At 39.2% G+C, this 21,920-nt stretch overlaps 1 protein-coding gene across 2 annotated transcripts in view; it reads left to right on the forward strand.

The window, feature by feature from the left end:
• Nucleotides 1–246: 246 nt before the first annotated feature.
• Nucleotides 247–21,920, forward strand: part of SULT1C3 (sulfotransferase family 1C member 3) — a 99,904-nt gene continuing 78,230 nt past the window's right edge. For both annotated transcript variants that reach the window (XM_012474286.3, XM_021669002.2), the window contains exons 1-2: nucleotides 247–356; nucleotides 21,038–21,216. In XM_012474286.3, coding sequence (XP_012329709.2) covers nucleotides 21,045–21,216 — 172 coding nt within the window. In that variant the 5' untranslated portion in view covers nucleotides 247–356; nucleotides 21,038–21,044. The remainder of the gene's footprint in view (nucleotides 357–21,037; nucleotides 21,217–21,920) is intronic.

The raw sequence follows: 21,920 nt of genomic DNA on the forward strand, positions 1-21,920 counted from the left end.
TCAGAAGGGGAGCAGGGACCCTCAACTTTGTGTTATCTGCAGAGAGCAAAGCCAGGACTGGATTTGTACATCCCATTGTACAAATGTGCTTTGGCGGGTACATCAGGATCCAGTGGAGGCAGAACACAGCAACAGGTGCAAAGTTCTGCTCTGGCATCCACCTACTGCAGGCCCTATGCCAGCCTGACACACCCATCACACTCCTCCTCCTTTCAGATTGAAAAGCTCTGGACAGTCATCACCATCCTCACCTGCTGTGCTCTTGCCTGTGCAGTGTCCTGGACCTGGCCCTGGGTTTGCAGGAACCAGTTTGACTAAGAACAGCAAGCTTCTTCCCCTGGTCCCTGAGATACCAGGTAAGCCTCGCCAGCTTAGAGAGTCTCACTCTAGTGCCTGTTCACCACCAGGACCTGGAAAAGGGTAGAGATATTCAACCCTCATTAATCATATTAAAAATAGCTTTGGTGTCTTCAGACTTGGTGAATCCAAATGAAACTCAGGTAAGTTGTGAACTGAATTACCTCATGCATCTTCAGAAGTTGTAGGGTCCTGAGGTAACACTCAAGCAGAAATATAACTCTGTTGATATCTTTGCCTGAAGGGCTGAGAGAATGAAGGAGATGCTAAAGGCATGGCTGTGGTGTACAACTGTGTTATGCTGCTGCAGCAGGTTAGAGCTGCAACCCACGGGAAGGGGACACTGCAGTTATGCTGTTGAAACCTTTACCTTCAGAGGGTGATGGGCCAGGAGTCAAATCTCAGCTTTGTTTCTTATTAGTTGAATGACTTTAGCCCTCTAAGTCTCAGTTTCACTATCTCCAACAGAATTATCTACTTCCAGTTATAAAAATTAAAATAAGAATTTCTGCCAATTGTTTATCACAGATTAATCTTTTATAAATTATAGCTATTTTGTTGTTTATATCAATAAGCAAAAGAGCATGATTTTTTAAATTATATTTACTTTTTAATTGACAACTAAAAATTGTATATATTTCAAATGTACAGTGTAATGTTTTGGAATATGCATACATTGTGAAGTGGCTAAATTGAACAAATTAATATATTGTAATTCAAAAAAAATTACCAAGGCATGTTTCAATCATTTCTTTCATGTGTGTGGTTTTAAGGAGTGACGAGTTTAATAGGCAAGAAAGAAGGGAGAATAAATAAGGAAGAAGCTCCCCTGTACAAAGGTGTGGAGGGGCTCCAAAGCCGAGAGAGGAGACCCCATGTGGAGCAGATTCTAGCTAGTTATAGGAGGAAGCTGGAGGAAGTGGTGTCTGATTTGCATAGGGCTCAAGGGATTGGTTTGACCAGGCATGTCATTCTTGTAACCCACAAAAAAAATAGCCCTCCCACCCTAGCTTTTTAATATGTAAATTCAGGGTGCCATGATGTTCCACACACTTGGGTATACATGGGGGTGATCCTGGTGCTGGGTACATGTTGGGGCAAGGGCTAGAGGACAATGGTGGGAATCGCCGTGTTGGGTGGATCCAGTGTCTAAAATCTGGAATTTGTATATCAAAGGCTACCAGCCTGGCTCTAAGAGCCAGGGCTTTCCTGCTAGACAAACATTTCTGGGGCTGCTCTAAAAAAGACAAAAACTCTCCAAGGACCCCTTTTCCTCTCTGCCTAAAATTATTTCTTAGTAACTGCTATATCATTCCTCTGTGGAGGCATCACCCTAACTGCTGTTAAGGAGTTTTGGATAATAATTTTTTCTAGCTACTTACTGTCAAAAAGGGGCGTTGAATGGAGAACAGCAACTAGGGCTCCTCCTGGGGTTGATCTAAGGGTTGTCAGAAGAATGTCATGTCTATGCATGGTTCAGTTTGCAGTACCATTTGGAGTTTGATTACTTATAGGTGAGAAGAAACAATTCGAGTTATAGTATTTTGTATGCAGGGTCCAAATATTAATGCAAGACATATAAGCGAGAGAGGACTTAAAGGACTTAACCAATTCCACAAAGAAGACTGGAATTCACTAAAAGAAGGATTGTAACCACCGAGAGCTGAAGCCCTCATTTTCCCTGAGCTTGTCAATAATTTTGATCTGATCTTTAAATACCTGTAACCTGATTGCAAATAGTAGGGTGAGTATAGCATTTCTCACAAGTGTGGTAGATAATTTCCATCTTTCTTTGACAGAAGGATACAGAAAGACATGCAAAGCACACCAAATTATCTACAGCTTACGACCAACCTCACAAATCCTTTATCATTAATTATAAATTCACAGAGAATATAAACAATAATTCTTATGTTGAAAATAAGAGCTCAGACTTGCAAAGCAAATAAGAACTCAAATAAAGGATTTCTCAGAAAAGCAAAATTACTTCTGCAGATGGGTGCTGTTAATTCTTCTGGTCACTGTGAGACTGTACCAAACAAAGGAGAGAAAGGGTTTTTATCCCTAACACAGTCAGTCCCTGCTACTGTGTCCAGTACCCATTGGCTGCACTAATCCATAAATACAGGATATGATGCAACATCCCACAAGAGTAAGTACATCTATAGCAATTGCAAGAGGTAAGGCCTTGTGATGCCTTTGTAATTATTCCATCAGGGGCTGTGTTATTTGGTTTGGAGTAAGGACAGACTGATTGGTAAGCTCTTGGAATGGTTTAAGCTCACTGCATCCCATTAGGTCTCCAAGGAATGCTAAGTTTTCTCCTTGTCATGAGACATGAGGTAAATTGGCATCAGGAGACAGAGGCTGGATGGCCATCAGGGCCTGACCCACAGAGTGTCAGACTTCAGGGAATACCATAGAGAGAGAGAGAAAGATTGGCAGAATTCATTACTCCAGACTGTGGGGTCTTGGACGAGAACTACAATACAGCTCATGCCCTGTCTGCTGGAAGACCATCTGTGTGGTCATTGGGTATGGAAGGGATAAAGGAGGTATAGGAGGGCTAAATTTTTCTTAGCTTTAGTTTGGTAGGACTCTTCCCCATAACAATGGCCCATGACTCTGGAGGTGGCAATGCCTTCTTGACTCAAGTATGATGAGCCTATCCTCTTTCTGCTGTTCAGACTACAGCCTCAGTGGTTAGAAGCATTAGGTAGGGTCCTTCCCAAGCCAGTCAGAGTTTTTCTTCTTTCCAATTTTTGATGAGGATGTAATCCTCAGGCTGATACTGGTGTGCTGGGAACTCTAGGTGTGGCACCTGTGCTAAAAGACCTTTAGTTCTGAGAGAAGAGAAAGTGGAAGATAGACCAAGTATATAATTTCTGAGAAACTGATCTTTTGTTTCAAACATAAGAATGTCAGCAGTGGAGTGTAACTAGGGCAATCCATACAGCATCTCATACAAAGATAAACTAACATCTTTCTGAGGGGCAGTTCAGATTCTTAAGAAAATGGTAAGGCATTTAGTTCATGGCAACCTAGTTTCTAAAACTAATTTGTTTAAGTGACTCTTCTGGCAGCTAGAGGTTATCTAATGCTTGAGTGATTAATTCCTTGTGGACAAGGTCTTGACCTTTGCTATTGATGAGACCGTTCAGTCCAAATTTTCCACAGGTGTGAGCTACCCCTAAGGCATACTTGGAGTCAGTATAAATAGTCCCTTCCTGGTTTTGCAAGTGTTTTAAAGCCTAATTTAATGCAAAAAATTCACAATTTTAGGCAGACCAGTTATTACACAATCTTCCTGACTCTTTCCCCATCAACTACTGCATACCTATTATGTCTTTTTCCTTCACTTACCCAGGAAGAGCCATCTATAAATAAATCCTGCTCTGGTTTGAAAGGGGTCTCTTAAATTGGGCCTGACTTTTGTGTGATAATCAGTTAAATCAAAACACTGATGCCCAGGTCCTATTAGATTTGGATTCCCTGTTAGGAAACCTGCTGGATTAAGTAAATTATCAGTGGTTAGTGTTAAATCATCTCTTTCTAATAGCTTCATACTTTAAAATCCTGAGTTAGTGAGCCATCTTCCTGCTTTCTGATTTAAAATAGATCTAACTTGATAGGGTGTGTGTACAACCAAAATTCCCCCAGTAGCCAATATGGATCAGCCTCACAATCTAGGCTGATCCCAATTGGCTACTTCAAATGGAGTAGGGGTGGGAAGAGCAGTTATAGAACTAAGGGCACCAAATAGGGAACAGATGTGGGTTACTGATTGGAAATGGATGTAGTTTACAGATTGCGAATGAATATGGGTTATAGATTGGGAACAGTTGTGGGTTACAGATTGGGAATGGCTAGAAGGTTGCTTACTGTAACTAGGGGCAAGTAGGCAAGGAGGTTAGGGTTTGAGTTTTGCTTTCTGCTTCCTTCAATTAACAAAGTGGTGGCTGCAACAGATTGAACACATTCAGGCTACCCACAGGTGACAGGGTCTAAAACCTTTGACAGAAAGTTTACAGGTTGCCAGTGGCCCCCATGTGCTTGGCTAAGTACCCTTAAAGCTACTCCCTTGTTTACATTAATAAAAAGGTGAAATGACTTTTATAGGAGTTCCTGCTAAGTTTTAGGGAAAGGTAAGAACATAATTCCTTCAATTTGCTCAGGTCCTATCCTTCTCTTGCTCTTACATATTTAGTGCCCTAAGTATTTAACTTCGGGCTCTACAAATTGGAGCTTTCAGCTTGAAACCTGTATGCCTTTTCTTCTTACATGGTTAAGAAGGCTGATGGAGAGTAATTTTGGTGGGCCTTATCCTTTGGAGTCCCCTCCTGGAAAGTGGACAACATAATTTTTGCCTTATGTTTTTGCTTCTCTTTGTCCCTCCTTACATATACTTTCTGAGCTTCTCTAAGGAGTTCATTCATGGGACAGTCTTACCAATTCTCTATTTTTTTGTAATTTCTTTGAGATGTCTGGACAACTATTAGTGACAAAATGAAGCTTTAGCATTTCCTGCCCAAGGGGATCTTCTAAATCTAGGCCCACATATTTTCTCATTTGCTCTTTTTTTTTATTGCATTTTAGGTTTTGGGGTACATGTGAAAAACATGCAAGATTGTTGCATAGGTGCATACGTGGCAGTGTGATTTGCTGCCTTCCTCCCCATCACCTATATCTGGCATTTCTCCCCATACTATCTCTGCATACGTGGCAGTGTGATTTGCTGCCTTCCTCCCCATCACCTATATCTGGCATTTCTCCCCATACTATCTCATTTGCTCTTTTACTCTAAGAATTTTATAGGCCCCTCATCTTTGCCTTGTTGTATGTTGAATGCTCAGGAAAGATTTCGGGTTTGGGGTACTGATTCCCAAATTCCTTTTATTATCATTTCCCTAAAGTCTTGCATATTTTCCTGGTGAGCTGGATTGTTATTGTCCCACTGGGGATCTTGGGCAGGGAATTTTTGGTCCACAGTGGGAATGTTTTGACTGCGAGGATGTTCACTATCCCAAATTACCATAATAACCCTATGAATTATGCTTCTTTCTTCCCTGAAAAGAGGATGCCCATGATGGACATCAACTTGACCCAAGTATACAACTGGGGTACTAAAAATTGGTCAATTTGATCTGCCACTCCATAAGGGTCATCTAACAGTGGCTTCAGTCCTTTTTTTTTTTCAAATTTTGAACTTGGTTAAGGGAAGATTTATAAAATCAATGGCTCCCCCACCTGTGGGCATCTCTCTTATGGGGAAGAGTATTGGAGCATATTCCTTAGAGGCAGAGAGGAAAGGGAAGTTCTGAATATCCATTTTACATTGCTCTACCTGACATGAAGTTGGAAGAAGGTGGTCTAGGGGATCCCATGTGCTGATGAACTGTTTGGGGGTAGGTAACCTGTTCTTCTATGAGGAGTTAGTTTCTGACTTATTTACTCATGGAATTTTCCATCCTGAAGATTTGACCTGAGGCTTAATCCCTCATCCTAGAGATTTCTTGCCTTTCCTTTCTCTAAAGGCTCAACTCCCCTTACTGGAGATTTCTTGCCTTTATTCGACCACAAAGGAAATACTTTGTCACTGCTGAGACATTTCTTACCTTGGTCTGTGCATAGAATTACCTGGTCACTGCATTATGTGAGGATCCTTTCTGCCTGCATTGCTAAGAGTCCAGGTTTATGAATCACACCAGGTGGGTTCCAATTCCTTACACTGAGGCCACCGCAACAAGACAGTGAGACATGTCTCCTTATGAGAGGGGACTGGAGACCCTTTTCCAGAGGAGAATGGGAATCTCAGACAAGCCCCCAAATTTTTGGAAATAAGAGCTCAGAGTCGCAAAGAAAACAAGCACTCAAATAAAGGATTTCTCAGCAAGGTGAATTTGCTTCTGCAGACGGGTGCTGGTCATTCTTCTGGTCACTGCGAAAGCACACCAAAGGAAGGAAGGGGTTTTTATCAGAGTCAGTCCCTGCTACGGTGTCTGGTCCCCATTGGCTGGGGTTGGACCTCACAATCTAGGCTGATCCTGATTGGCTACTTCAAATGGAGTGGGGGTGGGAAGGGCAGTTATAGAACTAAGCATGCCAAATAAGGAACAGATGTGGGTTACCAATTGGAAACAGATGTAGTTAACAGATTGGGAATGAATATAGGTCATAGACTGGGAATAGTTGTGGGTTACAGATTGGGAATGGATGTGGGCTATAGACTGGGAATGGATGCGGGTTACAGATTGGGAATGGTTAGAAGGTTGTTTACTGTAATTAGGGGCAAATAGGCAAGGAAGTTAGGGTTTGAAAATAGAGGACAAGTGGAACATCTGAAGAGGAACTCACTGTTTCCAACACTCAGTATCCCCTTTACTGGCTTGAACAGGGAGCAAAAACCCAAAAGCCCAACTGCTAAGAAATTTTTGCCCTTTTGCCAGCTTATTAGGCTTGTGAGTTCCCTTCCCCCAGCTCAACTCTAAGGCAAGCATTTTCAGGTTTGGAAAATTAACTTTTCCCAGGTTAAAAGAATATTATAAAAGAGATAGAAGCCATTTTAAACAATGAAAGAAGAAAAAATACCACAGAGAAAATTTCCAATTAGGGTTCTTAAGAGGTATTGCCTCTCTTTCTATTGGGAATGGTGTTTCCCCTATTTCTTCATCTTCCCTATTTTTTCCTTTTTCCTTTTGCCATACTATAGGAGACATATCGCTTATTTCCAAAATTCTCTTCTGCTTGCAGAGCTGCCTGTTTTAGCTGCAGTTAGGTTTTGGCTTAGGAGCAGCATAACACACCACCATGAGAGGGCAAATACCTGAGTTAAATTTTGGAAAGTTACTATATACCTATCAGGGTTGTCAGAAAATTGGCCTAAGTCTCCCTTTAATTGCCTAAGGTCCTGCAATGAGAAGGGATCGAAGGGGGCCTAAGTAAGGGAATCCTCAGATGGTTCACTTGGACCTTGCTTTTCTAGTTTTGGGCAATAATTCTTTTGGGCCTGCCTGATATGATTTCTAAAAGATCTGGGTTGATTTTGAAACACTTGCAAAGGTTTAGTTAAAAGGCCATACCCTGTGCAAAAGAAAATAAGCTACTTTTTCATCAAAGTTTCAAGGTCAAAGGAGGAGTCCCAGTGCATGTTGAAGACAATCTGTTACCCATGTTGAAGACGATCTGTTACCCATCTAGAAAGAGAAGAGAGAATAAAGGTATCTTTTCAGTCTCATTCCTTTTGGTATGTAATCCCAGATGGAGATGAAAACACTCTTTGGCTCCTGAATCCCGGCACCCATTTAAATGTGCCACCCATGACTGCAGACATGACCCTCCAAGTCATGGTACCAGAGGAACTAAACTTCTGGGCCTTAGTCACACTGTCCCCAAGCAGTCTTAGTCCTCTGCCTTTTATTTCCCTTTGATCTCCTAGACTTGTGTGGCCTGCATGCCTTTAAAAAAAAATTAGATTTCAAGAAAAATCATGTAATTGGGCAAGGCCACTTTAAGGGAGGGGGCATGCTAGATTGAACTCGGTATCCTGCTATCATGACCCATGATAAAACATTTACCCAGAGAAAAAGGGTTTCAGTTAACTTCTGGACTTAAAATCCCTTTACTAATTAAGCACTGTCTTAATAGGAGACAAAATAAGTGCCTTAAAGGAACATAGAAACCAGATGGCCATTTTCCTGAGACAATATCAACACAAAAATGTGGCTACAGAAGACATTTTACTCCTAACTGCTAAAGACAGAAAATTCCCATTCCCAGAAGAGGCCTAGAGGCTTACTTCTAACAGTGTAATAGAAAGCTGCGGTGTTACCATGAAAAAAGAGAAACAAAGTGTGCCTCATGTTGAAGATTTTTCATTAGGTGACTTAGAAATATCATTTGCTTACCAGAGAAACCATATAGAGAGATGGACATTTATTGAGTTCCTGCGTGCTGCGATTCATGATCGTGACTTAGAAATATCATGTGCTTACCAGAGAAACTGTATAGAGAGATGGACATTTATTGAGTTCCTGCCTGCTGTGATTCGTGATCTTTTCTAACAGACTTGTTTCCCTGAACTGTAAAGATTCCTGCACATTAGACACACAGAGAGAGAGTAAAATACCACAGATAAAAAGAGAAAGTTTGGCAACAGGGTAGCTGAAAGAGAGCCTTGAGATTAAAGGACAGATTTAAAGTTGAGATTCACTCCATACTTACCAGTCTGATAAATGAATTCCCTTTCCTGGACAATGCACCAAAATGATACAGCTCCAATGAGTGGAGAAACACCAGGTGCTCTTGTCTCACACAAATTAGATAAAATTACATGGACACATGTGGAGTGGTTTTAAGGAGTGGAGAGTTTAAACAGGCAAGAAAGAAGGAAGAAGACAGAAGGAAAAGCTCCCTTGTACAGAGAAAGAGAGAGCGGGGCTCTAAAGTCGAGAAAGGAACCCTCCAATTAAAAGAATCAAGAGTTGAATTCCTTTGAGTCTTTTGATTAGTTTCTCTGAATCCACATTTTTCAAGTAAAAGGAGCAGGTGGCAGAATAGTCAATTATGCAGTCATTTGATGAATCTGCATTTTTACATAAGTAAAATGAGTCAATAAAATGATGAGTGAATAAAATAATTATAGAGTGTAGGAAGCAGTCAGATATGCATTTGTTTCAGGTAAGTGGAGGAATGACTTTCAGTTCTGTCCTTTGCCTGTGAAGATAACCCTTAATTTACATTGTCAAGATGAATTTCAAGAGAACTGCCATTGGATAAAGATCTTGGAGACCACAGGGAATTTTCTTCTGAGAAAATGTGAGGGAACTATGAAACTATCTACTCAGAAACAAAATGGGAGACAAGTTTGTGTGACCCAGTTACCTTTGCCTGACTTTTCCCTTTGGCTCAGTGACTTTGGAATTCTGAGATTTTCTTTCCTTTTCACATTTTCCCCATTTTATTGGACATAGTTTGGCTCCTGTAATACAGCCTGCCTTATAAGAGCAACTTCATTATTTTATACTGATACCCATGTGGCTATCATTTAGGGCATTTTGTGTAAAATTTTTTAGAGTCTCTAATGCCAAATGACAAGTCTCACTATCTAGTTAAGGGACAAAGATGGAAGCTAAATGAGCATATCGGTGAACACATAATGAACCTAATGAGATTGTAAACGAGAAAAAAAGTTGCAAGTTTTGATAGTATATATGCTAATCAAGCTTGTGCCCACATATAACCTGACCCAAGGAACATTGTCCTAAGCATCATGGGGGTAATCGTGGCCTTAAACTAGTGCCACATAGCCAAAGCATTTCATTTGGAACAAATCAATAAATATTCAATCGTTGTGGCATGCCAATTCGTACTTTGTAATATAATGGTGTGGATATATCATTGTTTGGATATCTGTCCCATATAACTACTGTCACTGGGCCAGGTATCTTTGTTATGATTTCCCCATTCCCAATGTAAAGGAGCAAAGCTGACTGAGCTGATGAAAGCAGTGAGTAAGCTAGATGAGACTACCCCAAATTTGTATTAAACCATTCTGAAATTGACTTATCTTATCTTTCAATTGAGGCATTTTCATTCCATCCCTCAGTTGGGACAGTGACTGTGTTAAAGCTAATGAACTAGTTTCTTTTACCAAGAAGTTCTTCATATTACCTTTGTTCTCTAAAGTGTTATTAACGGGCCAGTGATGTACATCATTCTTAGTCATACTACTGTCAAGCACCAATGACTGCTTTTAAGAAACATGGATATATTTCTGATATTCTATCCAATCTTGTCTTTGAGAGGAGATAGCCACAATGCTAGGCCAGAACTACTAGAATAGGGCATGAGATCACATACCCAACAAGCATCTTTTTGTAATCTATTAGTGTAATACTGGGCCCATTGCAAAAAGACTAGCTTTTTAATACTAGGCCCATTCCAGAAGCACTAGCTTTGTGTGCAACAGCTAGTAATAGTCAACCCAAGGCATGCAACAAAGTAGGAAAGAAAAGAAGTTTAGTGGGAGCTTGTAGAAAAAATTTTTCCCATTTATTAATAGTTATTAATAATAAGCATTCATTCAGATATAGGCCTGGTACAGTCTTGGGTTTTAGCTTGAAACATCAGATATCATGGAGACATCTTCTTCTCAACCTAGTGTTGATTTATTATGAGTCAGAGGTCACCTTCTGGGGAAACAGTACACTCAAGAGATGGAGCCTTCTCTTGATGAGAATTGTGGATCCAAGACAGCACAAGATTAGTAAGAAGCACTTGATAAGAGCCCTTCCCTTTCATTTTGTTTCCAGAGAGTCTTTTATTTTTTTAGATGGAGTCACCCAGGCTAGAGTACAGTGGTGCCTTCTTGGCTCACTGCAACCACTGCCTCCTGGGTTCAAGTGTTTCTTTAGCCTCAGCCTCCAAAGTACCTGGGACTATAGGCATGAGCTGCCACACCTGGCTAATTTTTTTTGTATTTTTAGTAGAGACAGGGTTTCACCATGTTGGTCAGGCTGATCTTGAACTCCTGACCTCAAACGATCTGCTTATCTCAGCTTCCTGAAGTGCTGGGACTACAGGCCTAAGTCACCATGCCTGACCTCAAGAGAGTCTTTTAAAGGTGTTTTCAGTAGACAAAATCTCCTGACTGAAAATTGAAGGCCTTGAATTCTTCACTTCCTGAGAACTCATTAAGAAAACAATCTTTCACTAGGTTACAATTTTTAGTTAATTGTTGTACAGTGTTGAAACAATAAAGCAACATGCTTCCCCTTAAATTAAGGAGTTACAGTTTTCTAGGAACAGATACATAGGTCTGCTAATTGTTATTCCAAATGGAGACATCTCTTCCAATGTTAACTAATTTTCCTCAGTACATTCCAGAGGTCTGGCTTGCCTTATTTTCAAAAAGTATGTAAAGATTGAATTAAAAAAAAAAATTGGAATCCAGTTTCTACAGCATCATACCAGTCCGCAAAATCCTCTTAGTTGCTTCTTAGTTTGGGGAAAAAGGGAAGGCCAATAGTCTTTTTACCCTCTTCAAGTGGGAAAAAAAGATTCTCCTTTGATATTATATGTCCAAAATGTCTTATTTGCTTTTTAAAAATCTGAAGTTTTTTTGTTTTTTTTCTGAGACCTTGTGTCCCTTTGAGGCTGATTATTATAAAAAGTGAATTCCATCTTCTGTATATACTTGCCAACCCTCTGAGCAGAGATGCAAATCATCACATATTGTATCAAAATTGATTTCCTAAGGAAGTTGGTATCATAGAGATCTCCTTTTAATATTTGTGAAAAATTAGTTGGGCCCTCAGTGCATTTTTGAGGCATATGTGCTGTCTGTCTTCCCAAATGCAGGTGAAGAGAAGTGACTGTCTTTATTCATAAGAATTCTACAGAATACGCTACATAAGTCTTATCACAGAAAAGAATTTGCCTTTGGTAGAAACGGCAGTCAACCATAAATGGGGGTTTGGAACTACTGGATGGTGAGGAGAGACCATGTTGTTAATTGCTCTCAGATCCTGTACAAACCTTCCATCCTTTATTGTTGGATTTTTTTATGGGAAAGATTGAAGTATTACATGGGCTTATACAGGAGATAACCAGATTTATTTTTATATAAATATGTAGAACTCCTTCTAAATCTTCCTGTTTTCAAGGCTGTTGGTTAGGGTTTGGAAAATCTTTTGAAGAGTCCGTTTGAATTTTGACTGGAACAACTATGATTTTTTTTCTAATACCTGTTCATGACTTTGACCACAATTGATCAGCTACTACCTTTAAGAGCTTTTGTGATTCTTCATTATTCAATAATTTGATGTCCTCTATGGCAATATGAATTGCAATTTGTGAATTTAAAAGCATCATATTCCAAAACATTCATCGTATCTGGTAATTCAATGTTGTCTTCTAATTCTAATCACAGTTCCCACTTTTTGAAAAAAAAAATAAAAGCATGAGCATTAGGTGGTTCTAAGAAGTCTCTTTCTCTCAAATGAATGGGGGCTGGGGAAACTAAGACAAAAACCTGAGTTCCTTGTAAAGGTCCTAGCTGAAAAGCCACAGGCTAAGATTTATACGTCAGTATGGGGGTATTAGTTATATCCACCATTTGAAGTGCTTGTTTGCTCCAAGGAATGAGGCCTTGTAGTAAGGTGGGATTTACTACAGATAAGTAGCTTCAGTGTCAATAAGAGCTTGTGATTGTTCTCCATTTTAAATAATTTCTATTTCTCTCATAGTGTTAGTAGGAAGGAAAGAAAGTCTGTCAGTTGCTTGCAGAAACCCCATTATATCCCCTCTTCCTTTGCCTGTTGTCGTTCCCTTCATTGTAGTTTCTGAGAACCTTACTTAAAGTGTCCAGGTTTTTTGCAGTAATTACAAAGCAGAGTGTGATGTCCACTCTGAGATTTATTGGAGTATTTTGGAGATTCTAACTAGGTGGATAGTTGTTTTAGTTACAAGTTCATAATCTTATAAGCCTTTTTTTTTTTTTTTTTTTTTTTTTTTTTGTCTATTTACCTTTTCTCACAGTCTCTCTTCTTTAGTTAAGGCATGAAATAATTTATCAATAAGATTAACCAAATCATAAGCTTGGGAAGTAGCCTAATTAAGTTGTTATCTTTTTACTATTAGCCAATTCTTTATATTACCTGTTTAAGAAATTGGAATTCTCAGCAAACTGACACAAGAACAAAAAATCAAACACTGCATGTTCTCACTCATAGGTGGGTGTTAAACAATGAGAACACATGGACACAGGGAGGGGAGCATCACACACTGGGGTCTGTTGTGGGGGAATAGGGGAGGAACAGTTAGGGGTAGGGAGGTTGAGGAGGGATAACATGGGGAGAAATGCCAGATATAGGTGACAGGGGGATGGAAGCAGCAAACCACATTGCATTGTATGTACCCATGCAACAATCCTGCATGATCTGCACATGTACCCCAGAACCTAAAGTACAATTAAAAAATATATACACACACACACACACACACACACACACACACACACACACACACACGTAAAGAAATTTAATGTCCGGTTAAATAGATAAATAAACAAATCTAAAGGGGAAAAAAAAGCTCATCACAGCCTGAGAGTTCAGCAGTTTTGTCCAATTACTAACCCCAGTGAGATATTATAGCTTCTGCAGAATACTTCTGATTCTGGCTGAAAGAACTGTATGAGTCCAAGCCAAGAACCTTGCTGTCTGCAGGATGAAACAGACATTGGAAGAGTTCCCACAGCACTATGAGGAGGGTGCAGAGGGTGTGATGAAGGGGTTACAGCCCAGAATTATATAAAAATAGAAGCAGCAGTAGCAAAGGACCGGGGACATCCTGTTAGAACCAGACAACCCCCATCTCCACACCCCACTCCCCTTAGTGGAATAAAATTTATCTCATTATATAAAAAAATAGTACATACAAAGTACCTGGTACAGCTCAATAAGTTGTAGCCAGCCATATCCCTCACCTCTGCCAAAACCCAACTGTATAAAGATAGATAGATGATAGATAAATAGACAGATAGACAGATAGATAGGATTTATATATCCATGCCCAACATCTCTGCCCTTTGCCCAGGTACCATCATTTCTAGTGAGATGGACTCCTGCAATGGGTTTCCAATTAGCTTTTTTGCCTTGGCTCAATTTTCCACCCTGCAGCAGGGTCGTCTCTCTAAAGGCCAAGTCCAGTGTATTCATGCTGGTGAGTAGGGCATCCTCAGATATGCCCTACTGCCCTAAGGATAAAGTTGAACCTCTTCACTTATTCCGCATGGCCCTTCTAACTCTGGTCCCTGCTCGCCTCTCAGTCACCCTTCTTTCCTTCCACTCACAGCGTCACATTCAAGTCACATCCTCAGACGTGCTAAGCCATCTCTTGGCTCTAGGCTTTCAGACACTCTTCCTTCTCCTCTTCATCTGGCTAGCAAACTCCTCACCATCTTGTCTCTTCTTCCAGGAAGCTCTCCTTGATGCCCATCAGAGCATGCTAGGTGCCTTTGCAGTACTCTTGAGGCACCTGGACTTCCTCTGTCATTCATATGCTTATCACATGTCCTGGTGGCTGGCTGTTTATTAGTACACAGCCTCTTGGGCAGTTTGCTGGAGTTCAACTTCTAGTCTTGAAACTTAGCAACAAAGCCTTAAATAAGTTACTTAACTACACTGGATCTCAGTTTTCTCAATTGTTGTAGACAATAATAGTACCTACCTCATGGGTTTGTGGTGAGAATTAAATGAGAACATGCATGTAAAGTGATTAGCACAGTGACCTGGCACCTAATAAGAATTCAATAAAGGATGCAATAAATTAAAAAAGAAAAGAAAAGAAAAGAAATTGGAATTAAGGAGAGTATCATTTTGATGATGGCCATAGCTCTTTTTAAAGAATCTTCAATATCGTTAGAATATTTTCAAATCTATCAAAATAGGTCATTACTAACATGCCTGGGTTTTATTGACATTATTATATTTTGTCCAAGTCAACAACTCTTTGGAATACTAAAGCATGGCTTGGAGCAAAATTTGGAAAACTCACAGGCATGTCTTCAATATTCTGAAAATTTATAAAAGTCCTTCAATAAGCTTCTCCAATTTTCCTTAACTAGGCAATCTTCAACTTTACTTTCTGATGCTAATGTGAACTAACTGATATAAATCAGAAAAAGTAGGGTCATAAAGTCAAATATTTAGTTCAAATTTCCTGGCAAAATCACTAGGACCCTGTTGCAATCAGGAGATTCCTTAATGACGTCTCTAAGTTCTATCTTTCACCATGGTTGATAAACTATGTTAAGTTCTCTGCTACCACATACTGACTGTTCAAGAAATGGAGCTGTAGCAGCAGGAGTGGAAGAAAGGGGAACAGAAGGCAAGTCTGAGTGAGGCAATTCAGATAAGGAGGGATAAAGAGATGCAGAAGAAGGAGGAAGAGGAAAAGCTTTAGCAGTTTTCTTTAATTCAGAAATAACTTTAGAGTGCTTTCTATTTTCTTCCTGTAGGCAAAGAGCTTTACCAAGGCCTCTTTGGTTTTCTTCTAAGTACCATTGAAAGTAACTCTGCTAATTGTTTAGTTTTAGAGGCACTTTTTCTAATTGTGCACATAAATAAAGTAATTTAGGCATATCAAAACTACCCCATTTTGGTCATTGTAGGTTGGAGTCTTCACGGGTTAAGTGAGACTATTATTCTAGATATTAACAGGAGGTGTTACCATAAGTACTATACATGAATCTAGCTGGAGTTCTCAAAAGTGTATCTCTGCTTATGGGGGAAGACACAGACTTGAATGTATAATTGTCTATCATTTGGATTCTCTTTTTAAATGACAAAAGACTGAAAGGGAAAGACGTTTGGGATCTGGCATGCTGCTTAATAGGGAGTACACCTTGAGGTGTCACTCATGAATCGCTTACCCCTCTTACGTGTTTCAGTGAAACCCAGGAATCCTGGGCACTTAAGGTTACTTCAAAAGTAAACATCACTGTTAGTTATAATTGACTTTTATTTTATGAAATGAGGATAAATTAAAGTATTTCACAAATGTTTTGGGTCTGTTTCTTAGAAAATAACCACATGGCTTTTTTTATTATTATACTTTAAGTTCTGGGGTATATGTGCAGTTCATGCAGGCTCATGCAGGACTGTTACATAGGTATATACATGCCATGTTGGTTTGCTGCATCCATCCCCCATCATCTACATTAGGTATTCCTTCTAATGTTATCCCTCCCCTATCCCTCCAACCCCTGCTTTTAAATAATAATATACATAGGTTTATTTTGGTCTCCTCAAAAGTGTTGATATATCATTATGATATATAAAATTTACATTCTTTCAGGTAACTCTAATACTCAATTTGTTTATCTTTAATATTGCTGTTAAATAGATTGCAGACTCTCATCTAATTATTCTCTTGTTTCTTTTACGTTTACGTTTTCAGTGACTGAAATCTTCTATTAGATTCCTCAAAAGAAGTTTCTCTTGACAGAAAATGTTTACCAAATTTGAGCTGGTGATCTAACCTCCTTTGAAATATTATTTTACCCAAGGCCCAAAGTAAGACCCTCAATGTTCATTTCAGTAACACTTTAACCAAGCCACCTTCATTCTTTACCTGAAGAGGAATCCAATGGTTACTTAACCTCTGTTAGGAACAAAGACTGCCTTTAATCATCTGATTTAATTTTGCCTTATGATGTTTACTTTAAAAAAATTTAACACCAAAAATTTCCAAACTGGCTATGCTGTCACAAACTTCAATTAACCTTTGAAATTTAAACTTCTCACATAAATTAAATTAGTTGAAATGTTTAAATTAATTGATGTAGGCCAAACCTGCCAACCAACAATAATAAAAGAATCAATAAAAGAATGATGGGACAAGTATAATTTGGGGAAGTTTACATCTTCCAAATACTTTGTAAACAAAGATTATCTGGCTCTCAGGAATTCCTATAAAATAAATGTCCAATTAGAAGAACTTCATGTGTTTTACTATTATATTATTCAAGATGACAGTCATTATTCAAGCAACAAATTGCTTCACAAGATTGTCCATGTGAGTAGATACACATTGTCCAAGATACTGAAAGAGCATTGATGAGTAATATTAAACATGGTCAAAGATGCTGCCAGAGCATATCCTGCCTGCCAATGAGACCACCTGGGCAGAACGCAAAGCTGGGACACGGGCAGGAACCCAAACCTCCAGGACTTTAAGCACAAGTGGGCTGCATAAATTCTGCATTTTCTGCTTAATGTTTATTCTCTGGTAGATTGGGCCTTATATTTGATGAAGGAGAGTTCCTAGTGTAATGGCAGAAAGAAATTTTTTTTAACTTTGCATTCCTAACTTGGGAAATTAAGCAAAACTGACACTTGGCCCTGCTTCTAAAAATGACTGAGCATTCCAAATACCACACTTATGAAAAAAGACACTTTGCACCTTGAAATGAAACCCATAAAAGGTCATTCTACCTGGGTCTGGTGCACAAAGTAAGTGAAATTATGTGTGTTTCTTAGAATTGGATATAAGACGAAAGGTTGGTTGAGTATGGGACCAGGAGGCCACCTCAGCACTGCAGCCATCCACTGATTTTACATATTGACATGGTCAGAATTTTCCATAGTATATTTTCAAGAATGCAAATTCTATGAAAATTCTGTTTTTAAAAAAGTAAAAGACTTACAGGACTTGAAAGTGCTACCAACCAGATTCTATTTTTAAGGATTCAAAATTCCCACTGATGAATTCAATGATCCAAGACATTCTGCAGGAAGGAAGCCTATTTCACTATTTCCCAGAAAGTCCTCAAATTCACAACCCCATGGAATCTACTTCTTTCAGAACTCTGATTAACAAACTATAGAAATACATTTCTCTGGATGTTTTGATGTATGTTTATCATTTTCCCTCACAATGAAGAAGGGAGGATTCACATTTATTCAATTTCAACTACATTAAAGGCATTGTACAATGAGAGTTTACATATTTTTGCATATATTATGTCACTCTCAACCTAAATATTTCTTTAATCTCATACTTAAGTTCTTTTCTGCAAACTAATATATGTCTGATCCTGAGAGGATTCCTTTTTTTCCTTCCAAATGGGACAAAGAACCTCAATGAGTATGACAAGATTAAATGTTTCACATATTTACTGTATTAATCCATTTTGATGCTGCTGATAAAGACATACCCAAGGCTGGGCAAATTACAAAAGGAAGAGATTTAACATCAACTTGCAGTTCCATGTGGCTGGGGAGGACTCACAATCATGGCAGAAGGCAAAGAGGAGCAAGTCATGTCTTACATAGATGGTAACAGGCAAAGAAAAATAAAAAGAGCTTATGCAGGAGAACTCACCCTTATAATAACATCAGATCTAGTGAGACCCACTCACCACCACAAGAATTCCATGGGCAAGAGTTGCCCCTGTGATCCAGTTATGTTCCACCAGGTCTCTCCCACAATATGTGGAAATTCACAATGGGATTTGGGTGGGGACACAGCTAAACCATATCCATTCAACCCCTGGCTTCTCCCAAATCTCATGTCCTCACATTTCAAAACAAATCATGCCTTCCCAATAGTCTCCCAAAATCTTAACTCATTTCAACACTAACTCAAAAGTCCACAATCTGAAGTGTCATCTGAGACAAGGCAAGTCCCTTTCACCTATGATCCTGTAAAATGAAAAGCAGGTTAGTTACTTCATAGATACAATGTGAGTACAGGCATTGGGTAAATACATACATTCCAAATGGGAGAAATTGGCCAAAACAAAGGGGATACAGGCCCCATGCAAGTTCTAAATCCAGTGGGGCAGACATATCTTAAAGCTCCAAAATGATCTTCTTTGACTCCATGTCTCACATTCAGGTCATGCTGATGCAAGAGGTGAGTTTCCATGGTCTTGGGCAGCTCTACCCCTGTGACTTTGCAGGGTATATCCTCCCTCCCAGCTTCTTTCATGGGCTGACCTTGAGTGTCTGTGATTTTTCCAGGTGCACAGTGCAAGCTGTCAATGGATCTACCATTCGGGGTCTGGAAAACAGTGGTGGCCCTCTTCTCACAGCTCCACCAGGCAGTGCCCCAGTGGTCTGTGTGATGGCTTGGACCCCACATTTCCCTTCTGCACTACCCTAGCAGAGGTTCTCGATGAGGGCATCCTCCTCCCACAGGAATTTCTGCCTGGGCATCCAGGTGTTTCCATATATCTGAAATCTATGCAGAGTTTCCCAAACCTCAATTCTTGACTTCTGTGCATTAAGAGGCCAAACACCAAGTGGAAGCTTCCAAAGCTTGAGGTTTCCACCACCTGAAGCCATGGCTCGAGCTCTGTGTTGGCTCCTTTCAGCCATGGTTGGAGCAGTTGGGAATCAGGGCACCAAGACCCTAGGCTGCATACAACGTGGGGATCCTGGGCCCAGCCCACAAAACCATTTTTAATCCCAGGCCTCGGGGTCTGTGATGGGAGGGGCTGCCATGAAGACTTCTGACATGGCCTAGAGACATTTTTCTCATTGTCTTGGGGATTAACATTCAGCTCCTTATGCAAATATACTTATACAAATTTCTGCAATTGGCTTGAATTTCTCCCCCCAGGATGAGATATTTTTTTTCTATTGCATTGTCAAGCTGCAAATTTTCCAAACTTTTATGCTCTCCTTCCCTTATAAAACTGAATGCCAGAACTTAAAGTATAATAAAAAATAAAAAATTAAAAAAAACTGAATGCCTTTAACAACACCCAAGTCACTTCTTGAATTCTTTGATGCTTAGAAATTTATTCCACCAGATACCTAAATCATCTCTCTCAAGTTCAAAGTTCCACAGAGTTTTAGGGCAGGACCAAAATGCCACCAGACTTTTCACTAAAACATAACAAGATTGACCTATACCTCAGTTTCCAACAAGTTTCTCATCTCCATTTGAGACCACATCACCTTGGATTTCATTGTTCAGATCATTACTGGCACTTTTTGTAAAAGCCATTCAACAACAAGTGTCTAGGGAGTTCCAAACTTTCCCACATTTTCCTATCTTCTTCTGACCCTCCAAACTGTTCCATTCTCTGCCTGTTACCCAATTCCAAAGTCACTTTTACATTTTCAGGTATCTACAGTAGCGCCCCACCCTACTAGTGCAAATATATTGTATTAGTCCCTTTTTACTCTGCTGATAAAGACATACCTGAGGCTGGGTAATTTAAAAAAGAAAGACATCCAACAGACTTAATGTACCATGTGGCTGGGGAAGCCTCACAGTGATGGCAGAAGGCAAGGAGGAGCAAGTCACATCTTATGTGACTGACAGCAGGGAAGGAAAAAAAGAGCTTGTGCAGGGGATCTCCTCCTTATAAAGCCATCAGATCTCATGAGACCTGTCCACCACCATGAGAGCTTCATGGGGAAGACCAGTCCCCACGATCCAGTTACCTTCCACCAGGTCCCTCCCAAAACATGTGGGAATTCAAGATGAGATTTGGGTGGGGACAGAGCCAAACCTTATCATACCTCAACTTAATTTCAAATTCCAGAGTTAGTAGACGTGAGAGTTTTGGGGTACATGGGTACATGAGAGTTTTTTAAGCTGTAACCCATGGCCGATATTTCAAAAATGATTCCATGAATAAAAGCATGCTACATAAAATTCTGTTTTTTGATAATTTTCTCTGTAAAAACTATTCAAGAAAATTGAGTATAAAAACTTCCTTAAAAACATTATTTTGAATTTTCTTCAATGTAATAGTCTCACTTCTAATTGTATAAAATAGCATCTTGAAGACACGGAAGCAATATATGATACATTGCTCATTATATTCCCTATTAAGAGATAACATGGTTGTTAGGTCAGATAGTAGGATAAAGAATATTTGGGTATAAATCCCAGCAACAACAGGTATTGATTATTTTCAAATTACTTAAATGTATAATGACTGAATCTTCCACATCTAGGAAAACAGAGGAAAATTACCTATTTTATGTGGTGGCTATGAAGATTAAATAATTAAGGCACATAGAGTAACTTGTTGGCATGTTATATGTTAGCTTTTACTTATTTTATATTATTCTAATCAATGGTAGTAAGATGATAACCCATGCTATGAGCCATAAAACATTTTTAAAATTTTAATTACTATTGCTCATACCCATCCCAGATTCCCAATGGCAAAGAATGAGAAAAATGCTCCCACTATGGATAAAATCTCAACACTATTGGACATCCTGGATATAGATGGAGTCCCTGTGTTGGTATCAACAAAAGAAATGTGGGATAAAATATATAATTTCCCAGCCAGGCCTGATGATCTTATTCTGGCAACTTACCCAAAGTCAGGTAAGACTATCAAAACATAAAAATATTCAATATTTGCTTGTGAAATTATGGCATAATCTGTATTGATCAATGAAGCATGAGTGGGATTTCAAAAGAAAAAATTCCTATTATGGCGATCTGTTCTTTGATGTTGCAGGACATTTAGCATTCGTGATCCCTAGGGTAACAATTTCCAATAGCACTCTCTCAAGATAAAAGATTTCTAAATGCCTTAGAAATAGGGCAGATAATGCCCCCATTCCAGAACCAATAACACACATCAAATATGAGGTCAATAAATTGAAAGACATATGACTTTTTTAAACATCATCCCTCACTCAGGGAAGCCTCCTATAAACATGTCATGCTCCAAATATTAATCTATTATTCCAGATATTAAACAGAAATTGATTTTCTAATCCTCTAAAGTTCCTGGGGATGTCAATCATGGATTTTCTGCTCTGTACCAAATAAGTCTTATTAAGAGAAGCACAAATATTGACCTTGATTTAAAATGCCTTAGATTTCTAATTCTTCTCTAAAAATTCCTAGACTGAAATACATTCTAGTAACAATGAGCACACCTGATGCCCAAAACTCACTTGTTTTTTTTTTTGTTTGTTTGTTTTTTCCTAGTTTTCTTTCTTTTTTTTATTGCATTTTAGGTTTTGGGGTACATGTGAAAAACCTGCAAGGTTGTTGCATAGGTGCATACGTGGCAGTGT

Source organism: Aotus nancymaae, unplaced genomic scaffold, assembly GCF_030222135.1.
Source record: "Aotus nancymaae isolate 86718 unplaced genomic scaffold, 86718_ANA_hifiasm-v0.15.2.pri h1tg000155l, whole genome shotgun sequence".
NCBI classification, from domain to species: domain Eukaryota; kingdom Metazoa; phylum Chordata; class Mammalia; order Primates; family Aotidae; genus Aotus; species Aotus nancymaae.